Source organism: Euprymna scolopes, chromosome 23, assembly GCF_053919585.1.
Source record: "Euprymna scolopes isolate OS-2025 chromosome 23, ASM5391958v1, whole genome shotgun sequence".
Taxonomy (NCBI): Eukaryota; Metazoa; Mollusca; class Cephalopoda; order Sepiida; family Sepiolidae; genus Euprymna; species Euprymna scolopes.
The window spans coordinates 10,119,506-10,140,150 of record NC_136504.1 but is presented as its reverse complement, the minus strand read 5'-3'; the positions used below and the strand labels follow the sequence as shown (position 1 = coordinate 10,140,150).

General features: G+C 32.3%; 1 protein-coding gene across 2 annotated transcripts in view; it reads right to left on the bottom strand.

Annotated features, from left to right (window-relative positions):
• The window catches only part of LOC145245741 (tetratricopeptide repeat protein 37-like), a 155,618-nt gene that overhangs the window by 66,429 nt on the left and 68,544 nt on the right, over positions 1–20,645 (bottom strand). For both annotated transcript variants that reach the window (XM_080107339.1, XM_080107338.1), the window contains exons 18-23: positions 14,044–14,151; positions 13,064–13,148; positions 12,354–12,385; positions 9,203–9,303; positions 7,289–7,391; positions 5,401–5,493 (exon numbers count right to left, since the gene is read on the bottom strand). In XM_080107339.1, coding sequence (XP_079963465.1) covers positions 5,401–5,493; positions 7,289–7,391; positions 9,203–9,303; positions 12,354–12,385; positions 13,064–13,148; positions 14,044–14,151 — 522 coding nt within the window. The remainder of the gene's footprint in view (positions 1–5,400; positions 5,494–7,288; positions 7,392–9,202; positions 9,304–12,353; positions 12,386–13,063; positions 13,149–14,043; positions 14,152–20,645) is intronic.

Genomic DNA, 20,645 nt, shown 5'->3' with positions numbered 1-20,645 from the left:
GATTATTGTAATATTTTGTAGTTTATTGTTTACACATTAGATTTTAGTATGATTATTGTAATATTTTGTAGTTTATTGTTTACACATTAGATTTTAGTATGATTAGTTTAATATTTTGTAGTTTATTGTTTACACATTAGATTTTAGTATGATTATTGTAATATTTTGTAGTTTATTGTTTACACATTAGATTTTAGTATGATTAGTGTAATATTTTGTAGTTTATTGTTTACACATTAGATTTTAGTATGATTATTGTAATATTTTGTAGTTTATTGTTTACACATTAGATTTTAGTATGATTATTGCAATATTTTGTAGTTTATTGTTTACACATTAGATTTTAGTATGATTAGTTTAATATTTTGTAGTTTATTGTTTACACATTAGATTTTAGTATGATTATTGTAATATTTTGTAGTTTATTGTTTACACATTAGATTTTAGTATGATTAGTGTAATATTTTGTAGTTTATTGTTTACACATTAGATTTTAGTATGATTAGTGTAATATTTTGTAGTTTATTGTTTACACATTAGATTTTAGTATGATTATTGTAATATTTTGTAGTTTATTGTTTACACATTAGATTTTAGTATGATTAGTGTAATATTTTGTAGTTTATTGTTTACACATTAGATTTTAGTATGATTAGTGTAATATTTTGTAGTTTATTGTTTACACATTAGATTTTAGTATGATTAGTGTAATATTTTGTAGTTTATTGTTTACACATTAGATTTTAGTATGATTAGTTTAATATTTTGTAGTTTATTGTTTACACATTAGATTTTAGTATGATTATTGTAATATTTTGTAGTTTATTGTTTACACATTAGATTTTAGTATGATTAGTTTAATATTTTGTAGTTTATTGTTTACACATTAGATTTTAGTATGATTATTGTAATATTTTGTAGTTTATTGTTTACACATTAGATTTTAGTATGATTAGTGTAATATTTTGTAGTTTATTGTTTACACATTAGATTTTAGTATGATTAGTGTAATATTTTGTAGTTTATTGTTTACACATTAGATTTTAGTATGATTATTGTAATATTTTGTAGTTTATTGTTTACACATTAGATTTTAGTATGATTATTGTAATATTTTGTAGTTTATTGTTTACACATTAGATTTTAGTATGATTATTGTAATATTTTGTAGTTTATTGTTTACACATTAGATTTTAGTATGATTAGTGTAATATTTTGTAGTTTATTGTTTACACATTAGATTTTAGTATGATTAGTTTAATATTTTGTAGTTTATTGTTTACACATTAGATTTTAGTATGATTAGTGTAATATTTTGTAGTTTATTGTTTACACATTAGATTTTAGTATGATTAGTGTAATATTTTGTAGTTTATTGTTTACACATTAGATTTTAGTATGATTAGTGTAATATTTTGTAGTTTATTGTTTACACATTAGATTTTAGTATGATTAGTTTAATATTTTGTAGTTTATTGTTTACACATTAGATTTTAGTATGATTAGTGTAATATTTTGTAGTTTATTGTTTACACATTAGATTTTAGTATGATTATTGTAATATTTTGTAGTTTATTGTTTACACATTAGATTTTAGTATGATTAGTGTAATATTTTGTAGTTTATTGTTTACACATTAGATTTTAGTATGATTAGTTTAATATTTTGTAGTTTATTGTTTACACATTAGATTTTAGTATGATTAGTGTAATATTTTGTAGTTTATTGTTTACACATTAGATTTTAGTATGATTAGTGTAATATTTTGTAGTTTATTGTTTACACATTAGATTTTAGTATGATTAGTGTAATATTTTGTAGTTTATTGTTTACACATTAGATTTTAGTATGATTAGTTTAATATTTTGTAGTTTATTGTTTACACATTAGATTTTAGTATGATTAGTGTAATATTTTGTAGTTTATTGTTTACACATTAGATTTTAGTATGATTAGTTTAATATTTTGTAGTTTATTGTTTACACATTAGATTTTAGTATGATTAGTGTAATATTTTGTAGTTTATTGTTTACACATTAGATTTTAGTATGATTATTGTAATATTTTGTAGTTTATTGTTTACACATTAGATTTTAGTATGATTAGTGTAATATTTTGTAGTTTATTGTTTACACATTAGATTTTAGTATGATTAGTTTAATATTTTGTAGTTTATTGTTTACACATTAGATTTTAGTATGATTAGTGTAATATTTTGTAGTTTATTGTTTACACATTAGATTTTAGTATGATTAGTGTAATATTTTGTAGTTTATTGTTTACACATTAGATTTTAGTATGATTAGTGTAATATTTTGTAGTTTATTGTTTACACATTAGATTTTAGTATGATTAGTTTAATATTTTGTAGTTTATTGTTTACACATTAGATTTTAGTATGATTAGTTTAATATGTTGTAGTTTATTGTTTACACATTAGATTTTAGTATGATTAGTGTAATATTTTGTAGTTTATTGTTTACACATTAGATTTTAGTATGATTAGTTTAATATTTTGTAGTTTATTGTTTACACATTAGATTTTAGTATGATTAGTGTAATATTTTGTAGTTTATTGTTTACACATTAGATTTTAGTATGATTAGTTTAATATTTTGTAGTTTATTGTTTACACATTAGATTTTAGTATGATTAGTGTAATATTTTGTAGTTTATTGTTTACACATTAGATTTTAGTATGATTAGTTTAATATTTTGTAGTTTATTGTTTACACATTAGATTTTAGTATGATTAGTGTAATATTTTGTAGTTTATTGTTTACACATTAGATTTTAGTATGATTAGTGTAATATTTTGTAGTTTATTGTTTACACATTAGATTTTAGTATGATTAGTGTAATATTTTGTAGTTTATTGTTTACACATTAGATTTTAGTATGATTAGTTTAATATTTTGTAGTTTATTGTTTACACATTAGATTTTAGTATGATTAGTTTAATATGTTGTAGTTTATTGTTTACACATTAGATTTTAGTATGATTAGTGTAATATTTTGTAGTTTATTGTTTACACATTAGATTTTAGTATGATTAGTTTAATATTTTGTAGTTTATTGTTTACACATTAGATTTTAGTATGATTATTGTAATATTTTGTAGTTTATTGTTTACACATTGGTTTGATTCCTATTGACATCTGTTGATCATTTTTTTTAATTTGAGGCTTTTAGTTTATGCATGGTATTTGATTGTTGGATTTTGTTTTAGAAGTTAAAGTCAAACTCATAAAGTTTCTGGAAGTTATCGGAATCAGTGTTTTTCATCTCCAAAGAATTAACAGACAGTCTGAATATGGGAAGATTTTAAAATAATGAATCCGAGTCGGAAGTTTTGGGATACTAAAAGTCAGAGTTGGAGTTTAATCTTATACCTTTAGACTTCACAACCACAACTGGGATTGACCTTTACTCCTGACCTGAAATGGAACACGTACATCAAGTCTGTTGCCAAGGTCGCTGGAAAAATGGTAGGATCCTTCTACCGCTCCAGAAGATATCTCACTACTGATACAATTCTTTATTTATATAAAAGTCAAGTACGTTCAAGGATAGAATACTGCTGTCACATCTAGGCAGGAGCTACTAAAAACAGCCTATCCTGCCTTGACAGAGTACAAAATAGACTTCGCGGCCTAGTGGGGATGCCTTTTTCTCTTTGCTGCAGCCTCTCTCCCACAGAAGAGACGTTGCGAGCCTGTCTTTGTTTTATCGTTATTTCCATGGCAAGTGTTCGTCTGAGCTCCAATCTCTGACCCCCCCCTCTCGCCAATCATTCGCAAGACCCACCCGTCTAGCTGAAACTACTGTGAATAATTTCCCCCACACTTTATCTGTGCCTAAATCAAAATGTAAATTCCATGAATAAAGCTTCTTTCTTAGAAGTGCACGACTGTGGAACTCTCTTGTTTGCCTGTTTCACACCTGACTATAACCTGGATGTCTTCAAGTCCAACATAAACAAATTCCAGATTAATCGCCCACTTAAGTAAGACACTTTATCAAATCTCCAATACTAATGATTACTACGATATTATCCCATTGATTACTGTGCACACAATAACCCTTATCCCCGAGTGGCTTCTGGATCTCAGTAAGAAGTGACTACTATGTAAAAAAACTGCCAAAAGAGAAAGAAAGGATGCACATCAAGACGAGAGAAAAAGAGAAAAGACAGGAAAAAACAAAGAGAAAAGACAGGAAAAGACAGAAAAAGATGAAGCAAGAGAGAAAAGAAAAAAATTTCAAGTTGTAGCGAGCTGGAAAAAATATGCTTTTTTGTTTTTATGGATTTTTTTGGGTTTTTTTTTAAAGTGGAGTCTTTTTTTTAAAGTGGAGTCTAGCAAAGAATTCATATTCAGCAATTTGTAAATTCAGAAATCCACTTTTCTGAATAGAATTAAAAAAAAAATCGCAAAATTATATTAAAAAGCAGAGAATTCATATCCCGTGAGAGATTGGACTCATCTAATCTATATAATTATAGTCAGTAATTTCCCCCACACTTTATCTGTGCCTAAATCAAAATGTAGATTCCATGAACAAAGCTTCTTTCTGAGAAGTACACACCTGTGGAATTTTCTCCCATTTGCCTGTTTCCCACCTGACTACAACTTGGATGTCTTCAAGTCCAACATAAACAAATTCCAGATTAATCGCCCACTTAAGACACTTTCCAAGGCCGCTGGAAAAATGGTGGGATCCTTCTATTGATCCAGTAGATATCTCACTGCTGAGGCAATTCTCTATCTATATAAGAGCCAGGTACATCCAAAGATGGAGTATTGTTGCCACATCTGGGCAGGAGCTGCTAGAAAGGACATCCTGCCTTGATAGAGTTCAAAATAGACTTCGTAGCCTTGTGGGGAATGTTCTTTTCTCTTTCCTGCAACCTCTTTCTCACAGAAGAGATGTTGCGAGTTTTTCTCTGCTTTATCGTCATTTTCATGGCAGGTGCTCGGCTGAGCTCCATTCTATGGTCTCCCTCGCCAAACTTTCACAAAAAACACCCGTCTAGCAGAAAACACTATCACTAGTTTCCCCCACTCTTTATCCGTGCCTAAACCTAAGCATAGATTCCATGAACAAACCTTCTTTCTGAGAAGTACACGCTTGTGGAATTCTCTCCCATTTGCCTGTTTCCCACCTGACTACAACTTGGATGTCTTCAAGTCCAACATAAACAAATTCCTGATAAACCGCCCCCTTAAGTAAGACACTTTATCAAATCTCCAATACTAACGATTACTACGATATTATCCCATTGATTACTGTACACACAATAACTCTTATCCCCGAGTGGCTTCTGGGCCTCAGTAGAAGTGACTACTATGTAAAAAAACTGCCAAAAGCGTTCATATAAGTATTGTTTTTATGACATACCTGAAATTCTTTCTGTGTACAATATACGGCAGAGTGCAAGCATCTCCCAACAGTTTCCATAAGCACGACAAATCTGGCCTCTGACCAGCCGCTCTGAAAGGAAATTAAAACGTATAAGTAATTCTCTATTATATTACAGTATAAGTAATTCTCTATTATATTACAGTATAAGTAATTCTCTATTATATTACAGTATAAGTAATTCTCTATTATATTACAGTATAAGTAATTCTCTATTATATTACAGTTATCAAACAGAATAGAACAAATAAAACTTCAAATAAATAAACATAATTTTGAGTTTCTATCCAACCTCTATACTCATATCATTTCCATATTGTCTACAAGTTAGAGAGCCAAGGTTGACTGAGATACTAAAGGTTACGATTGGTCGAGCAGGATCACGTTTTAGGAGAGAGGGGCACATTTGAAGTAGTGAGAAGTAAAACAAATTGCCTACAGGAGCTCGTCTAATGATTCAATCCTCAATGGCTAAGTAGAAAAAAGTTGCAAGTAAATTCTCTTCAAGAACATTTAATAATGAGAAGCTGGAGATTGGTGGAATTTTGGATGCTTTATGCACCACTTTTTGCATCAACTCCATAACATGCTTGGATATTTGGGAAAGTGTGGTCGACCGAGGAAGATCTGGTTTCTGTACATATGTAATCTGGTAGCATGAAGCTTGATTGATATTAACCTTTTGGTCGGATTGCTTAGAGAATAAAATCGTAAAATGTTGCCTGATGTTATCCACCCCGGAGTCTGGGACACTTGCAGCACTTTAAATACCAAATGATGATGATGATGATGACCCACCAACCAGTAGCACCACCACCACAGAAATATTAGCTTGCAAAATCAAATGAATTGATTCAGAATACAAAATTGACTTCATAATCTAGTGGTGCAATTATTACAGCTATGTATGTAGAAAACAAAGCTCTTAAACTTGCCATAATGATATGAAATAAGTGAGAGTGAGAGTAGCAACCCTTGTTGAAGTCCATGTTTCTAATGATGCTGGCTTAAACAGAGCTGAGAAAGAGAAGATATAGAAATACCAAGATCTTATGTGCAGCATGAAAAGAAACTGGAATCTTAGGAAGATCTGTCATTCCTGTAATTGTAAAACCAACCAGACTTATGAAAAAGAATTAAAAAAAAAAAAAACTACCTGGCGAATGTACCCAGTGAACCAAGTGCAAACAAATACAATCAATAATACTTAATGGGAACACTTACGATCTTAAAAAGATCTCTCAGTTGGAGTCTCTAGAATAGCAGGTGAATGTCTAGCATCCAGTAGGATGCCCCATCCCCAGAAAAAAAAAATTGGAAAAGTACTGGGGATGATCTCTTCTACTGTCTACAGCCATTTTCTCACAGAAGAGAAATTGTTAGTCTTTCTCTACAAGACCGTTATTTTTAGGAAAGGTGCTCGACTGAGCTCTAATTTCTGGTTCATCCTTGTAAGACTTAAAACAAAAACTCATAAATAGATTTTATTTCCAAGAACTTCTCATGTGTGGAACACATTACCACAGGACTGCTTCCCTGAAGACTAAAACATGGTTTTCATATCGAATGTAAAACAAATATAAACCGTTTCCCATATGTTGTAGAAATGAAATGATACTAGTATTTAGATGTTTATTATCATTTATAAATTTGATATGCCGATTTAATACCCTGCAATTAATATTTATAAAAATTGAGTGAAAATATTTATATGCGGTTCAGGGGTGGAAACATGAGCTATGGGGGTTTTTCTGTGCTTTCCCCAGGCAATTTTACCTGCGCACGGATTCAGCTAGTTAAGAATAATTTCTTTTTACACCAGAAATATTCAAAAGGTAAATAGAAGAATAATTTGTTTTTTAATTACCTGGTGAGATAGAAAACAGCTTCTTCGCACGCGTCAAGAACACGGTGGTCCAGAAATTTGGATACGAATAACTTTGCTTGCAATAATAATGTTTCACCAATTCCTTAGGAAAAAATCACAAGAAAATCAAATCCAAAAATTAGATTTAAAAAAAAATGGATATTCTTACAATGAGTGCTTAACAAGTTTATGTGCAAAAATGTTGAAGACAATGGACGCAGATGAGAACTCAAATATAGAGTAAGTATATTTGGATTGTGAAGCTATTGAAATTGTTTGTTTTGTAGAGTAGAGCAAGTGCTTGTGTAATTGCAAGAATAAGGAATGGATGGAATAAGTTGATGGGAATTCTGTCATTACTAACCAGCAGAGCATTACAACTGTTGATCAAGAAAAGAATTTATCATGCATGCGTGTGCAATGTGTTGACGTATGGAAGCAAAACCTGGCCAGTTAAGATGGAGGACATGTGTTGCATAGAGAGAAATGATATGAGAATCATACAAAGGATGTGTAATGTGAATCTTAAAGACAGGCCTTAGATCTGATGACCTCAGAGGAAGATTACATCTGGAGAATATAAGGAGATGTGTGTGAAACAGGAGACTTTGATGGTATGGTCACATTGAAAGAATGACCGAGAGTGTTTGGGTAGATGCAGAACAGTTAAAGTAGCAGATGAAAGAAAGGATCTAAAAAAAAAAAAAGTCTCTAAAAGATTTACTTAAGAAAATATTCCTTTAGATTGATTTTTTTTCTTTTCCAAACTATACTTGTATTTATTTTGATGCCTTTATTTAACTTTGGGAATTGTTTTGGATGCTTTTTCTTTTTTATTTTTTTTTAACAAATCATTGTTCTAAAAAATTCCAGATAGGGCAAAAAAGTGACATTTTAATGTTAAACATTACATATTTTTAAATCGATTTATAACTGCCCCAAAAAATACGGCCGCCAACTCTTCTACATAAAGTATACACGCGGCCGTTTATTTTGGGTCAACTTGTATTTAAAACCCGCTGAATCATGTCACGTGATCTTGACGTCAGCAACCTCTAATGGCGGTCTTAATTTACAATTTAAAAATATCGTTATCGGTAAAAAAAAAATTAATTAAAGCTAAACTATGAACTTCTACGCTATGGCAACGTTACCAAAGTTATTACCACATTCAAAATAGGTAGATACGATAGTTAAACGAAAAATAAAGTAAAAAAAAAAATATGCTTACAAAAAATATTAACGATCGAATTTTTTTTTAAAAATAAAAATAGCCAGCCGCCATTTTCCAGTCTTTAGAGTAAGGCAGACGAAGTGAGATAGAGAGAGAGATGTCTAGACAAATTCGACAGGGGGGAGGGTCAACAACGCATGCGTCAGATGACGTCATGACCTGATTTACTTTAAATAGTTGAAAAACCGAACAAACTTTATATACGCCGCTTTAGTGCAGGTAGTTAAGGCCTTGGCTCATTATCTAAACGTTTTGGGTTCGAATCGTGGTGTGAGATGTTTTTTTTGTTTTTTTTCGATTTTTTAAATTTAAATATTGAACCCTGTATTATTTAAGCAATTTTTCACGTTATTTTTTTTTTGTGTTTTACCCCCCCACCCCTTAATTAAAACGTTGTTTTCTTTTCTTACTTCGCTTATAACAATGCTTACATCGTCATCGTCGTCGTCGTAATGCTCGACGACTTTCAAACATCTTTCACTTCTGGCTGGCCGATTTTATTTTCAAACTTTGCCTCAGGGGTTCAGCTTCGATCTTACCCCCCTCCCCCCGGCTTCTTTTTTATTTAACACCACACACCCCTACAAACACCCGGGCAACGCCGGGTACCCCTCGCTAGTGTTTAAATAAAGGCAGAGTTCATCATTTCTTCTAATTATAAAAGAAGAATTAAAACTTACCTTTCAGAGCTGGAACATAGTTCTGTTCCTTTTCAAGTATGAGTCGATACATGGGAACCGATTCTGAGAATAATCCAAGGGTTTGTTTGATAGATGCAATCCTGAGATTTGATAAGAAACATTTGGAAATTAGTTTGGTAATAATTTGGAAGCAAGTTCTTGAAATGAGGAGATTACATAACATCTCACTTTGTAGGACAATGTGAAAAGATATGCGGTGCCTTCAATAAGTTTCCAAACTTTCTTCGTATGGGCACTTTCATTAAAAGTACACACATAAAACTCTAGTCCTCCGGCTACAATGCACTTGTTGTACCGTTCCAACAACTTCTGGAAGGCTCCATGGAAGTCCTCTTGTGTGAGCTTGTCAGACCCTTGTCACAGTCTCATATTATATATTAATTAATTAAAATATATTGTCTCATAACAACAGCCTCAAGGTTTTCCTTGAGCTTAGGGAATAAGTAAAAGTCACAGGGAGAAAGTTCTGAACTATAGGGAGGGTGAAGAACTGTTTTGATGCCCATCTTGGTCAAGTAGTCTGTGACAAGGATGGAGTTGTGGACTGCACCCTTGGGACAAACTTTGTGCAAATCTTCTGCGTCTTCAGTTTCTTGTGAATAATTATGTGTACGCATGTGTTCCATATGTTTTTGTGGCATTTTTCCATGTTTAAAACAGAATTTTATCTCATATCGATCTTCCAAAGTGTCCTCATGCCCAGATTGTACTTTTGAAATTCACCATCTGTGACAATCAGGCTTTAGTAGGGTGTATTCCAAGTCCTGCTGTAGCTATTCATTCAGACCTGAAATCATACAACAATTTTAAATGCTTGTACAAAAAAATCTGGAAACTTATTGAAGGCACCTCATAGTTATAATTTTTGGTTGCATTAAGCGATAAAATAAATATGTAAATTCAACCATTCCTTTATTATCACCTACGTACGTACGTACTGTATGTAAGAAGATGTTGACACCTCCGTGCAAGAATTACAAAAACCTATTGTTATCTCCCCTCATGGGGATATACACATGATTAGGAACTACTTAGAAACTTCATCCTTTGGAGGAGGTTGGTTCAACCCTCCTAGGGTGAATGACGCCCTAAATTTTTATTATTCTTCATCATTGTCTTTTCTGCCTTGATAGACCAATCGCATGCTATCCACAACACAATATATTCAACATGGCGGCACATGTGTTGGAGGAGAGGTTCTGACATATGCATCACTAAACAGCTGGTGAAATAGCATGTCAAATATTCTAATCATATTGTAGTGATATGCAAATTAAGTATAATTTACATATGAGCAGATAGCTCATATTTATAAACAGACACCAACTAGAACAGGTGGTTGAACGCTTGCTTAGCGTTATACACGACATATCAATGGCGTCGACAATAAGATATTCTCTAGTCTTTGAAGACTCGGAATACATAGATACTTGGATTTGTTGCTTTGCTGCTAATGCAAGAAGCAAAAAGGTTGAAAGACAACAAAAAACAAGGAGGGGAGAATGAAATCACCGACTTGTTCATGGCTAACGCTGGTTGTGAAGCAATTATGAAGGTTGCTACAATAGTTTACCCTTGAGAACTAGAAGAAATGGCTTTCGAAGAAATGAGTCAGGTTATCAAGGGTAACATGAGCCCAAAGAAAAGACTGGTGATTGCAGAAAGGACAAAGTTTATGGCAATGAAGCAGAAAGTGGATGAACCGATAGTAAAATATTTACACCGGTTAAGAAGTGCGAGTAAATACTGTGAATTTGAAAAAAAAGGAACAGAAGAACAGACAACAGAAGAATAGTTAATCCAACTAAGCTTAATTAAAGGTATGCGTAATTCGGCACATAGGTTTAAGCTAATGAAACAGTTACAACTTACAAACATGCCCTTGAATATGCGTCTAGAACTTATACAACAGCAGGAATTAATACATACCTACAACCAAAATAAAAAAAACTGCTACGAAGGAATAATGGCTGACACGTATACCGTAGAAACAAAAAGAAAAAATGTATGTACTGTGGAAAAATTCATGAAAGGAAAAAAGAAAAATGCCCAGCATTTGGAAAAATATGTTCAACGTTTTTAAAAAAGAATCAGTTCAAAGAAGTATGTAAAACGAAAAATGTGGAAAGAATAGAGAATGAAAATCAACAAATTTTTAATGTAAAGAAGGATGATATACAAAATACTGGATCAAGGAATGGAGATAGAAAAATAAAAATCAACAATTATGTTGTTGAACTGCAAATAGATAGTGGCAGTGAAGTAACTATAATACCCAGAAATTTGTAGGAAAAAATGGGAAAACTGTTTTTAAAAAAAAGCAACGTACAATTACGTCAGTTTGATGGCTCGATTATAGCAATTATGGGTTACTTTGAAGGTTCAATAGAACTAAAAGAAAAATATGAGGTAGTACCCATTATAATTACAAATTGCTGAAAAACTTATGGACTATTAGGGAATGATGTATTAAAAATAAATTCAATGAAGTTGATTAATGAGAGAGAAATGAAAAAAAACAGGAAAATTAAAAAATTATGAAGCTAGCCTGAAATTAAAAGAAAATGTTCCCCCCTCCTACTACAAAATGAGACAGCAGAATTTATTATGCAGAAAGAACACAATACTGCATTATTAAATAAAGAAAATGGGAACAGTGTTCTAGCTCATGCTGACCAAATAAGATTCCAAGAAGAACAATCGGATGAGGAAATGCCTTCAGAGCTGCCCATCATTATTAGAAGAGTTACTGCAGAATGAGACTGCGGAGGAAGAAGTAGAGAGGGACGAGGTAGAAGAGGAAGATCAGAACATGCAGAAGGAACACTGCGATTTTAGGGAAAGATGTGATAGATCCAGATCTCCAAGGAAAAGGAAAGAGATAAAGGAAGATGCTCAGGAGGACACGAGAAGACATACAAGAAGTACTCGCGGCATAAAACCCCTCCGTTATAGGGAGATGTAGTGATATGCAAATTAAGTATAATTTACATATGAGCAGATAACTCATATTTATAAACAGACACAAACTAGAACAGGTAGTTGTTGAACGCTTGCTTAGCGTCATATATAATCATAGATACCAATAATAATGTTTAAAAGGTTTAGAAAACAAACAAAAACTACTTACATGTATTGACTGTATGTGGATTCAGGATACAACTGTAAAAAAATAAAGTTTATCACTTTATTATAATAAAAGATACAAATTTATTTGTGGACTGTTTACATGTTTCAGACTGTTGCCATCCGCATTTTGGTTGGCGTCAAGTTCATAATGGTTTCAGTCATTCTTCACTCGAATCTTCTTCAATGAAACTTTTGTTGTCAGCATCAGTAAAACATGAAACGCACTTGAAGAAGATTGGAGGATACAATGGCTGAAATGTTGTATGACAAAAGTCCCAAACATTTCAACAAATTTCTTATAAATAGAGCTTAAAACATTACCATAACAAATTAATTATAGCTTTAGCATGAAATCAGAGATTTATGATATGTTTTAAAACGTGAATTCAAACAAGCAATGATAAATAAATGAGTAATCATTATCGATAGTGTTTGAAATTGTTTTAATATTCAAAACAATTTATTTTGCTTTAATAACTGTAGTATTGCATGCAAATAAGATGCCTAAATAATCAAAACAAACCTCAGGCATCAGAACTTTTCCTTGCATATATTTCTTGCACAATTACATGACACTCGACAAAGCAAAGTACTTTAAATTATAGAAACTCAAATGACATTAATGAATCCCAGGCAATGCCGGTTAGGATTAGTTAGAAACATGGCTGAAATAACATTGATTTATAAGCAAAAGCTGCAACTGTTACTCACCTCTGATGCTTTCGTGAACGCCTTCAGCGCTGCTGTGTAACTGCCACGATTGACATAGGCTTCACCGAGGCATTCCCAGACGTGACTGTAAAGACAACGTTAAGAAAAATTTAAAGAAAACAAAAACATTACATTTATACTAAAATTTGATATTTTCAATTTTATGGGATATTTGAGATTCTTTTTTTTTGTCAGAAAAATAATCCTTTCAAATTAATAAAGGTTTTATTTAGATTTGTGAATATCTTTTAATATCCATATAAATTCAATATGAATCATTCTAAAAAGAGTTGAAATAATTTATTGGAAATGAGTTGATCCAGAATGTCATGTATTGAATTTCATAGAAATTGCAAGGCACAAGAGAGAACATGCAGTTGACAGAAAAAGACAAAGAATTAAAAGCAAGAGAAAAACAGAGGCATGAAAAGAATGGGCAAAGGGAAAGAACAAGTGAGGCTCAAGCCCAGGTAGAATGGATAGAGGTGGACAAAGAGGAAAAAGAAGCAGAGGTCAAGGCAGGGAAAGAAGAGACAGAGGTCAGGTATAGGGAAAAAAGTGAAGTTGGAGAAAGAAAGGGCAGAGGTCAACCTCTGCCCTTTCTTTGTCCCAGGGAAGGAAAGTGGCAGAGGTGAAGGTAGGGAAACAAGGGGCAAAGGTCAAAGATAAAAGAGAAATAAGTCATGGCAAGGATGAATATAAACAGATGCAACAGAAGAACTAAAAAAGAGGGTAGGGAGAAATATAATGACACAGATGAGCAAGGGATAGAAGATGAGCAATGAATCAGACAAGAAGAATCATGCAAATGTTTTAATGATTTCATAAGTAATGAAACTTGATTAAATATTCCAGAAAAAGTATGTTCTTTTTTAATTTCTTTCTCTAAAGAGTTACACAAAAAATAATGGTTAAAATTATTTCAGATATTATAAAAAATATGAAGAAATGTTTGAAAAAATCTTGTTTTTTTTATTTACTGGTCAAGTGGGTCTGGACGTAGGGCAGCTTGGAAAGCAGTAACAGCAGCATTTGGATTCTCATTTTTCAAATGATGAAGGCCTAGCCTTAACCATGCCCATTTTGCACTGAAAAATATATAAAATATATGATTAAAAGCTGAAAGCAAATCGGATATATATATATATATATATATATATATATTACATAAATATCAGAAAAACCCTATGCAGATTAATCAATGTTTCAACAAACTCACTCGTCTGGTCAGAGGTTTAATAATGATCAAAGATGATTAAATGAAAGTCTATTATGCTAAAAAATATATTAAGCAAATACATTTGAACTTATTATATATATATATATAATATATATATATATATATATATAATATATATATATACTAGCAGGCCGCCCAGCATTTCTCAGTTGTAAAATATGCTTAAATAAGATATTTTCATTAATGCAGATTTCGTATGCATGATTATATTACATTGGACCCAAGGTTGTTTGCTCAGCAACCGAAAAGGCTAACATGCTTGCCAGTCGGTTTGCCTCAAACTCCACACTGGACCCTTCCAACCACCCCTACCTCAATTTCCTATGCGGACAGACGCGACGCTAGATGATCTGAAAATCACCCCTGCTCAGATGCATGCTATCATAAAAAACCTTTACACTTCAAAAGCATGTGGACTCGATCTCATCCCAGCTGTGCTATTAAAAAAGTGCTCAGCCGAAGTAGCTTAAGTTCTCTCCAAACTCTACAACAAATGCCTTAATGAATCTTGCTTTCCAGGCTGTTGGAAAACTGTTTCTGTGGTACCAGTATTCAAGAATTCTGGCGAAAGAACTGACCCATTAAATTATCACCCTATTAGCCTCCTCCCACTTTTTGCCAAAATATTTGAGACCTTAATTAACCATGCTGTAGTCCAGCACCTTACAGATGCTAAACTTCTGACTGACCAACAATATGGATTTAGACAAGCCCGTTCCACAGCAGACATCCTCACTGTAATCTCTGAACGCATATACCATTCACTGGACAAAGCGGAAGAGGGCAGAGCGGTAGCTCTAGATATATCTAAGGCTTTTGACAGGGTATGGTATGAAGGTCTTCTCAGGAAGATTAGATCATACGGTATCACTGGTAGAATACTTAACATAATTAAATCCTTCTTAGATAAGAGAAAAATCCAGGTTGGCCTCGATGGTCGTACATCCAAACAAAATGATATAAATGCAGGAGTGCCCCAGGGATCTATCTTTGGACCTCTACTGTTCCTGATATTCATAAATGGCCTCCCCGACAAAATTGCCTCTGAGATGGGTATATATGCTCATGACACCACACTCTATAGCAGGCACGACAGGAAAACAAATGAACATATATCTAAATTAATGGCAGAAACACTAGAGGATGACCTTCAATCAGTAGTGGAATGGGGACAAAAATGGATGGTCACGTTCAATGCCGCCAAGACAAAACTGGTTTCATTCAATAATTACAAGAAACCTTCTCTATCACCTATAGCAATGGCCAACGACTCTTTATCTGAGAGTACGTCTTTCAAGCTCCTTGGCCTAACGTTCACAGGAAACATGAGTTGGAACAATTACATCGAGAGCATTGCCAGGGCCGCTGCAAGGAAGGTGGGCTCTCTCTACCGTGCTAGAAAACTACTAACACCCGAAAGTATCCTGTACCTCTATAAGGCAACCATTCACCCATGTATGGAGTATTGCTGTCACATTTGGGCTGGTGCATCGGCTACTAGTCTCTCGCTCCTTGACAAGGTTCAAAAGAGAGTCGCAAATCTGATAGGCCCTGAACTGGCATCCAAGCTTCAGCCTCTGTCCCATTGACGAAACGTTGCATCCCTCTGCCTGTTCTCCAAGTATTTTAATGGTGAATGCTCTGACGAACTGAAAGCACTTGTGCCCCCACGACATGAACACCCTTGACAAACCCGACAGGCTGCTAAATCACACCCCCTCATTGTAGAGATTCCTAGATGTAAAAGATCTTTCTACTCCAGTAATTTCTTCCCCAGAACCGCTAGACTTTGGAATTCCATTCCAGGTCACTGCTTCCCCAACTGTACTGACATGCAGAAGTTAAAGTGCAACATGAACCAACATCTTGCTGTCCAAATCCCTACATAGTACCCCAGTAGTTGTTTCTCCTGATAGTAGCCCCCTACACCAAAGTGGCAATGTGCCTTGTTTGGGGTGAAAATGTAATAAAAAAAAAAAATTTTTTTTTAATATGTAGTAATGATTTAAAAAAATTGAAAAAAAAAAATGACTCTTGCACCACCACCACCAAGAATTGGAACCAAAATGTTTAGTTAACGATTTACTTTTTCCTTTGACACTAATGCTTGAGCCATGAAGACATGTTTGCTGCAAGGCTAAAAATTAAAACATGAACCAATAGCTATTACATTACGCATGCATATTCGTAATGCCGTCGTATGACCTTCACCTGGCAAATTCCATTTTTTTAATTTTCACACTTTTGCACTGATTTTCCCTGGATAAAACCCAAATATAAAATTTTGCATGGGTTTGAATACCCTATATATTAAGTTTCATGTCTGTAAACCAAAAACTGACAGAGGAGTTTGGTAGGCAAACATTTTTAAACAAATATATATGCGCATACATAAATGTATATAGAAATTGGTTTGTGTTTACTATAACCTTTTTATGCAAATATTATGCAAGTATAAATCATATAGAATATCTGCATGAATATAATTGCACAATAATAGTTAACTAAAGATGGGCATCCCAAAAGAAACCCCCACCCCAAAAAAAAATAAGGAATTAATTAAAATGAATATTTAAAAGAACATGCAAATTAGTTAGATGGTGTTTATTTGCTCCCCCACACATGCAAATTAGTTAGATCTTTTGCAGATGAATGCAATTCAACGACTATTATAACTAAGTTGTATTTTCTTTTTAAATAAATAGAAAAAAGGGTTTTTAATATGAATATCAATACACAAAAAATTTTTTTAAAGATTTATAGGAGTATAGATACTGGCCGGAAGACCCAACATTGCCAAGAACTGAATGAGGATTAACAAATGCTCTACACTTCCAATACTCTTATAGTCATTGAAATCAGTGAAATCACCTATTTTTCAATCAATTCGATTGTCTGCTTTAGTTGTGGACCCATCGCAGTGCACTGATAAGTAGCTTCAGATGCTTCCCCACAGGGACTTGGTTTGCAATACATTGTAGCCTATATTACCCTATACAGAACTTACTGTTCATTTTATGAAATTATTTTTATTTTATAATGGCTTGAATTAAAGTTCAAAATGCAAAAGTCAAGTATCATGGTTCAATTATGCTCTGAACAGAAACATTCATTTTGAACATGCCTTTGGTCAAAATCGGACTGTTCTTTCTTTAATTGGATTTTTTCGATTATCGATTTTTGATGCTTATCTGAGGCATTCCAATACAAAACTTATCTAAGAACACTCCCAGACACATAATCTATCCATTTCAGAGCATATAGGAAGCAAACACACATGTAAGAATCAGAAAATATATAAGTAGAGATAGAGATATATACACTAGCTATACCTACCTATCGTTACCTGAGATGCAGTTAAGCAATTTAAATTTTTAATTTTGTTTGCACATTTTAAAATTTATATAGAAAAAGGAATAAAATGTTAGTTGTAAGATAAACAAGTATTATATTCTTAAATTTAAATATGACTTATCTCCCCCTATTGATTATTATGGTTAAAAATGTTTTAGATTAACCAATCATCTGGGTTAGATTCAATCATTTGGGGTAATTTCAAAAAATTAATTGTAATCAAGTATGTTATTATATTAGCAATAACATGGCCCAACAATAACAAATAAAACTTGGTTAGTTAGAAGCAAAGATTGATTTGTTATTTTAAATGCTATTTGGGTCTGATTTTGAAAATCTGACAATAATTTTATAATAAATTAATAGCTGTAGTACCAATCTGCACAGGATAATAGATAACTAATCTCAAATATTACATACTTCACATTTCTTAACTAAAAAGGTATTAACCTTTATTAATAATAGCTGAAGTATCTGTTGCAGGATAGCTCTGATTGGTTTGTTGGTGTTTTACAGCATATCAACCACTGTGGGTCATTTAATGCCAAATTATTCATTGAATCTGAACTTCTTTTTCTATTAAAGCAAATTAGGTTCTTCAATTTATTTGTTGGGTCATGTCAGGTTCTTTAGATCATTTATCGAATCAAGTTAGGTTAGATTAGGATTATCTTTTCTTGGTACAGGTTTACTTTTTTTCAGTAAAATTGTATTAGGGTTAATTTTTTTTAAATTGTTCTTTCATATTGTTTGCGTAAAGGTTTTGACGAATGTGTGATCGCCACAGTCTAGAAAAAGGAAGTGCTTTATAGCTCTTCAACATTTTAGTTTTTGAGTTAAAAAATAGGAGGCCTTGCTTTTGGAACAACACATCTTAACAATATAAATGTCTTTATAGCTTGTAATATAGAAGACCAGTTGAAGGACTTGTCTATGCAGGGTATTAGATAATAACTAGAACCACAAACATTACATCCCTTTTATAAATCTATGCAAAATATAGTATTAACCTATATTATTGATTTTTTTTTTTTCATTTTTGTTCACCTAAGACAAGGCAAATTGCTACTGAAGCGTAAGGAGTTACTGTGATAGCAGCTAGATTTATAGGGAGCAACCTTGGTGGGAAGTTGAGTAGCAAGATATTTATTCACATTACATTTAAATTTCTGCATATATGGTTGGAGAAATAGGGAAGAAATTCCAAGGACAAGCAATCCAAAGAAAAAAATATTGTTACATTATACACATTTACACACGTGTTAACACGCAGACACCTGGGACCAAACACATTGTAGCAGAGTACGTCGCAAGGAATATAGAACAAGTAATAACTCGACTACTTTTTTTTTTAACAACATTTATTTTGGGGTAGGATCTTTCGAACGTCACTCACTCCTTTTTATAGTTTTTTTCTTTTTCCTTACAGTGATGTCATTTCACACACAGCTCGGAATTTGCACATAGCTGCAGTACACGTTTCCGCACTCTATTACACTTTTAGATTAGGAAATCTTCTAGAATCTAAATACTTGAAAGGGTGCGATTTTGCTGAGTGGATCAGGAATATTCACATTGAAGAGTTAAGTTTATTTATGAACATTCCACGGAAGTATGTATAAAACAAATGGTGACTTTATAAGCATTTCTGCTTAAACGACAACAAACACGTGTGTATAAAAATATAACATCTAATATCTATCGTTCGCGTTGCAATGAATGAGTAGAGTGAGTAATAGATGGTTTGGGTGTGCAAATCAGGAGTTGAAATTTTGGTACTTCTATAGTTTATAGATCTGCTGAAATAATGACATTAGTTAGAAATCCATTCTTAACATGAGCAGGGCTTTGCTAAATATTCTGTACTTTCACTTAACAATTTAATAAACAAAAACAAATATTGTGAAGATTGAATTTAACTAGAAAATCCTATCTAAAACAAAACAAAAAAAAACAGCACAGTTCATAAACTACACAAACACGGAAATCTCAAATTTACTAGCTAGTTGCTTTCTGCCTGATTAAAAATTGAATTGATTAATATAGCATTTTTTGAACACCCGTGCATCCTTAAATTCACCCCATCTCCCAACATGTCATCTATGCTACCTAATATAGCCATATCTTTGTCTCTCTCTAGCTGCGTGTTGTTTATTTAGCAAATGTATTCCTTTCTGTTTGATGCACATGGCTACAATCCTTGTTTAATCTCAGTGGTTTTCTTGCGTTATTGTAGCTTTCATTTTTGTTGTTCTAGACATTACACAAAAATATTTAATGCCTTTGCTTTGAAGACAACCATGTTATACTCTGCAAGGAAGCAATCCCATGTTAATGTGTTTCACATCTTACGTAAAGATTTACCTTCCTCCCTATGAGAACATGGTCGTTTATTGTGCATAAAAGTGTTATATGAGGACATATTTTCCTCTTAAAATATAATGAAACTATGATTTATTACATAAATAATAAATATAAAATACAATAAAAATATTTATTACTATAATTAAATATTATAATAATATAATTAAATATTATAATAATATAATTATACTTAAAATAATAAAATAATATAAAATATAATAAAAATAATTATTAAAATCAAATAAATTAAAATAATAATGAAATATTATATAATATGGAACAAAAATATTACGTTACAATTAGAATATAAAAATGCCTTTTTAAGCATTTCTGGAGACTTCTAAAAATAGAAGAGAAAAGTTTTCTTTTTTGCTAGCTCCTTTCTAAACAAAAGTGCTTTTTTTTTGTTTGTTTCTGGAACCTTTTTCAGCGACAACTATAAATAGTTGTCAACTGCTTCTGCTATTTAGTTATGATCAAGATCCGCTCTAAGAAGGGATGCAACTGTGGCGAACTCTCCAAATTCTAACTCCAACCAGAAACGCAAGAGAAATGAAAAAACTCCCGGTCATAAAAAAGAAATCCAAACAACAAGCCCAAGTAAACATTTCTCACAAAGAAAAC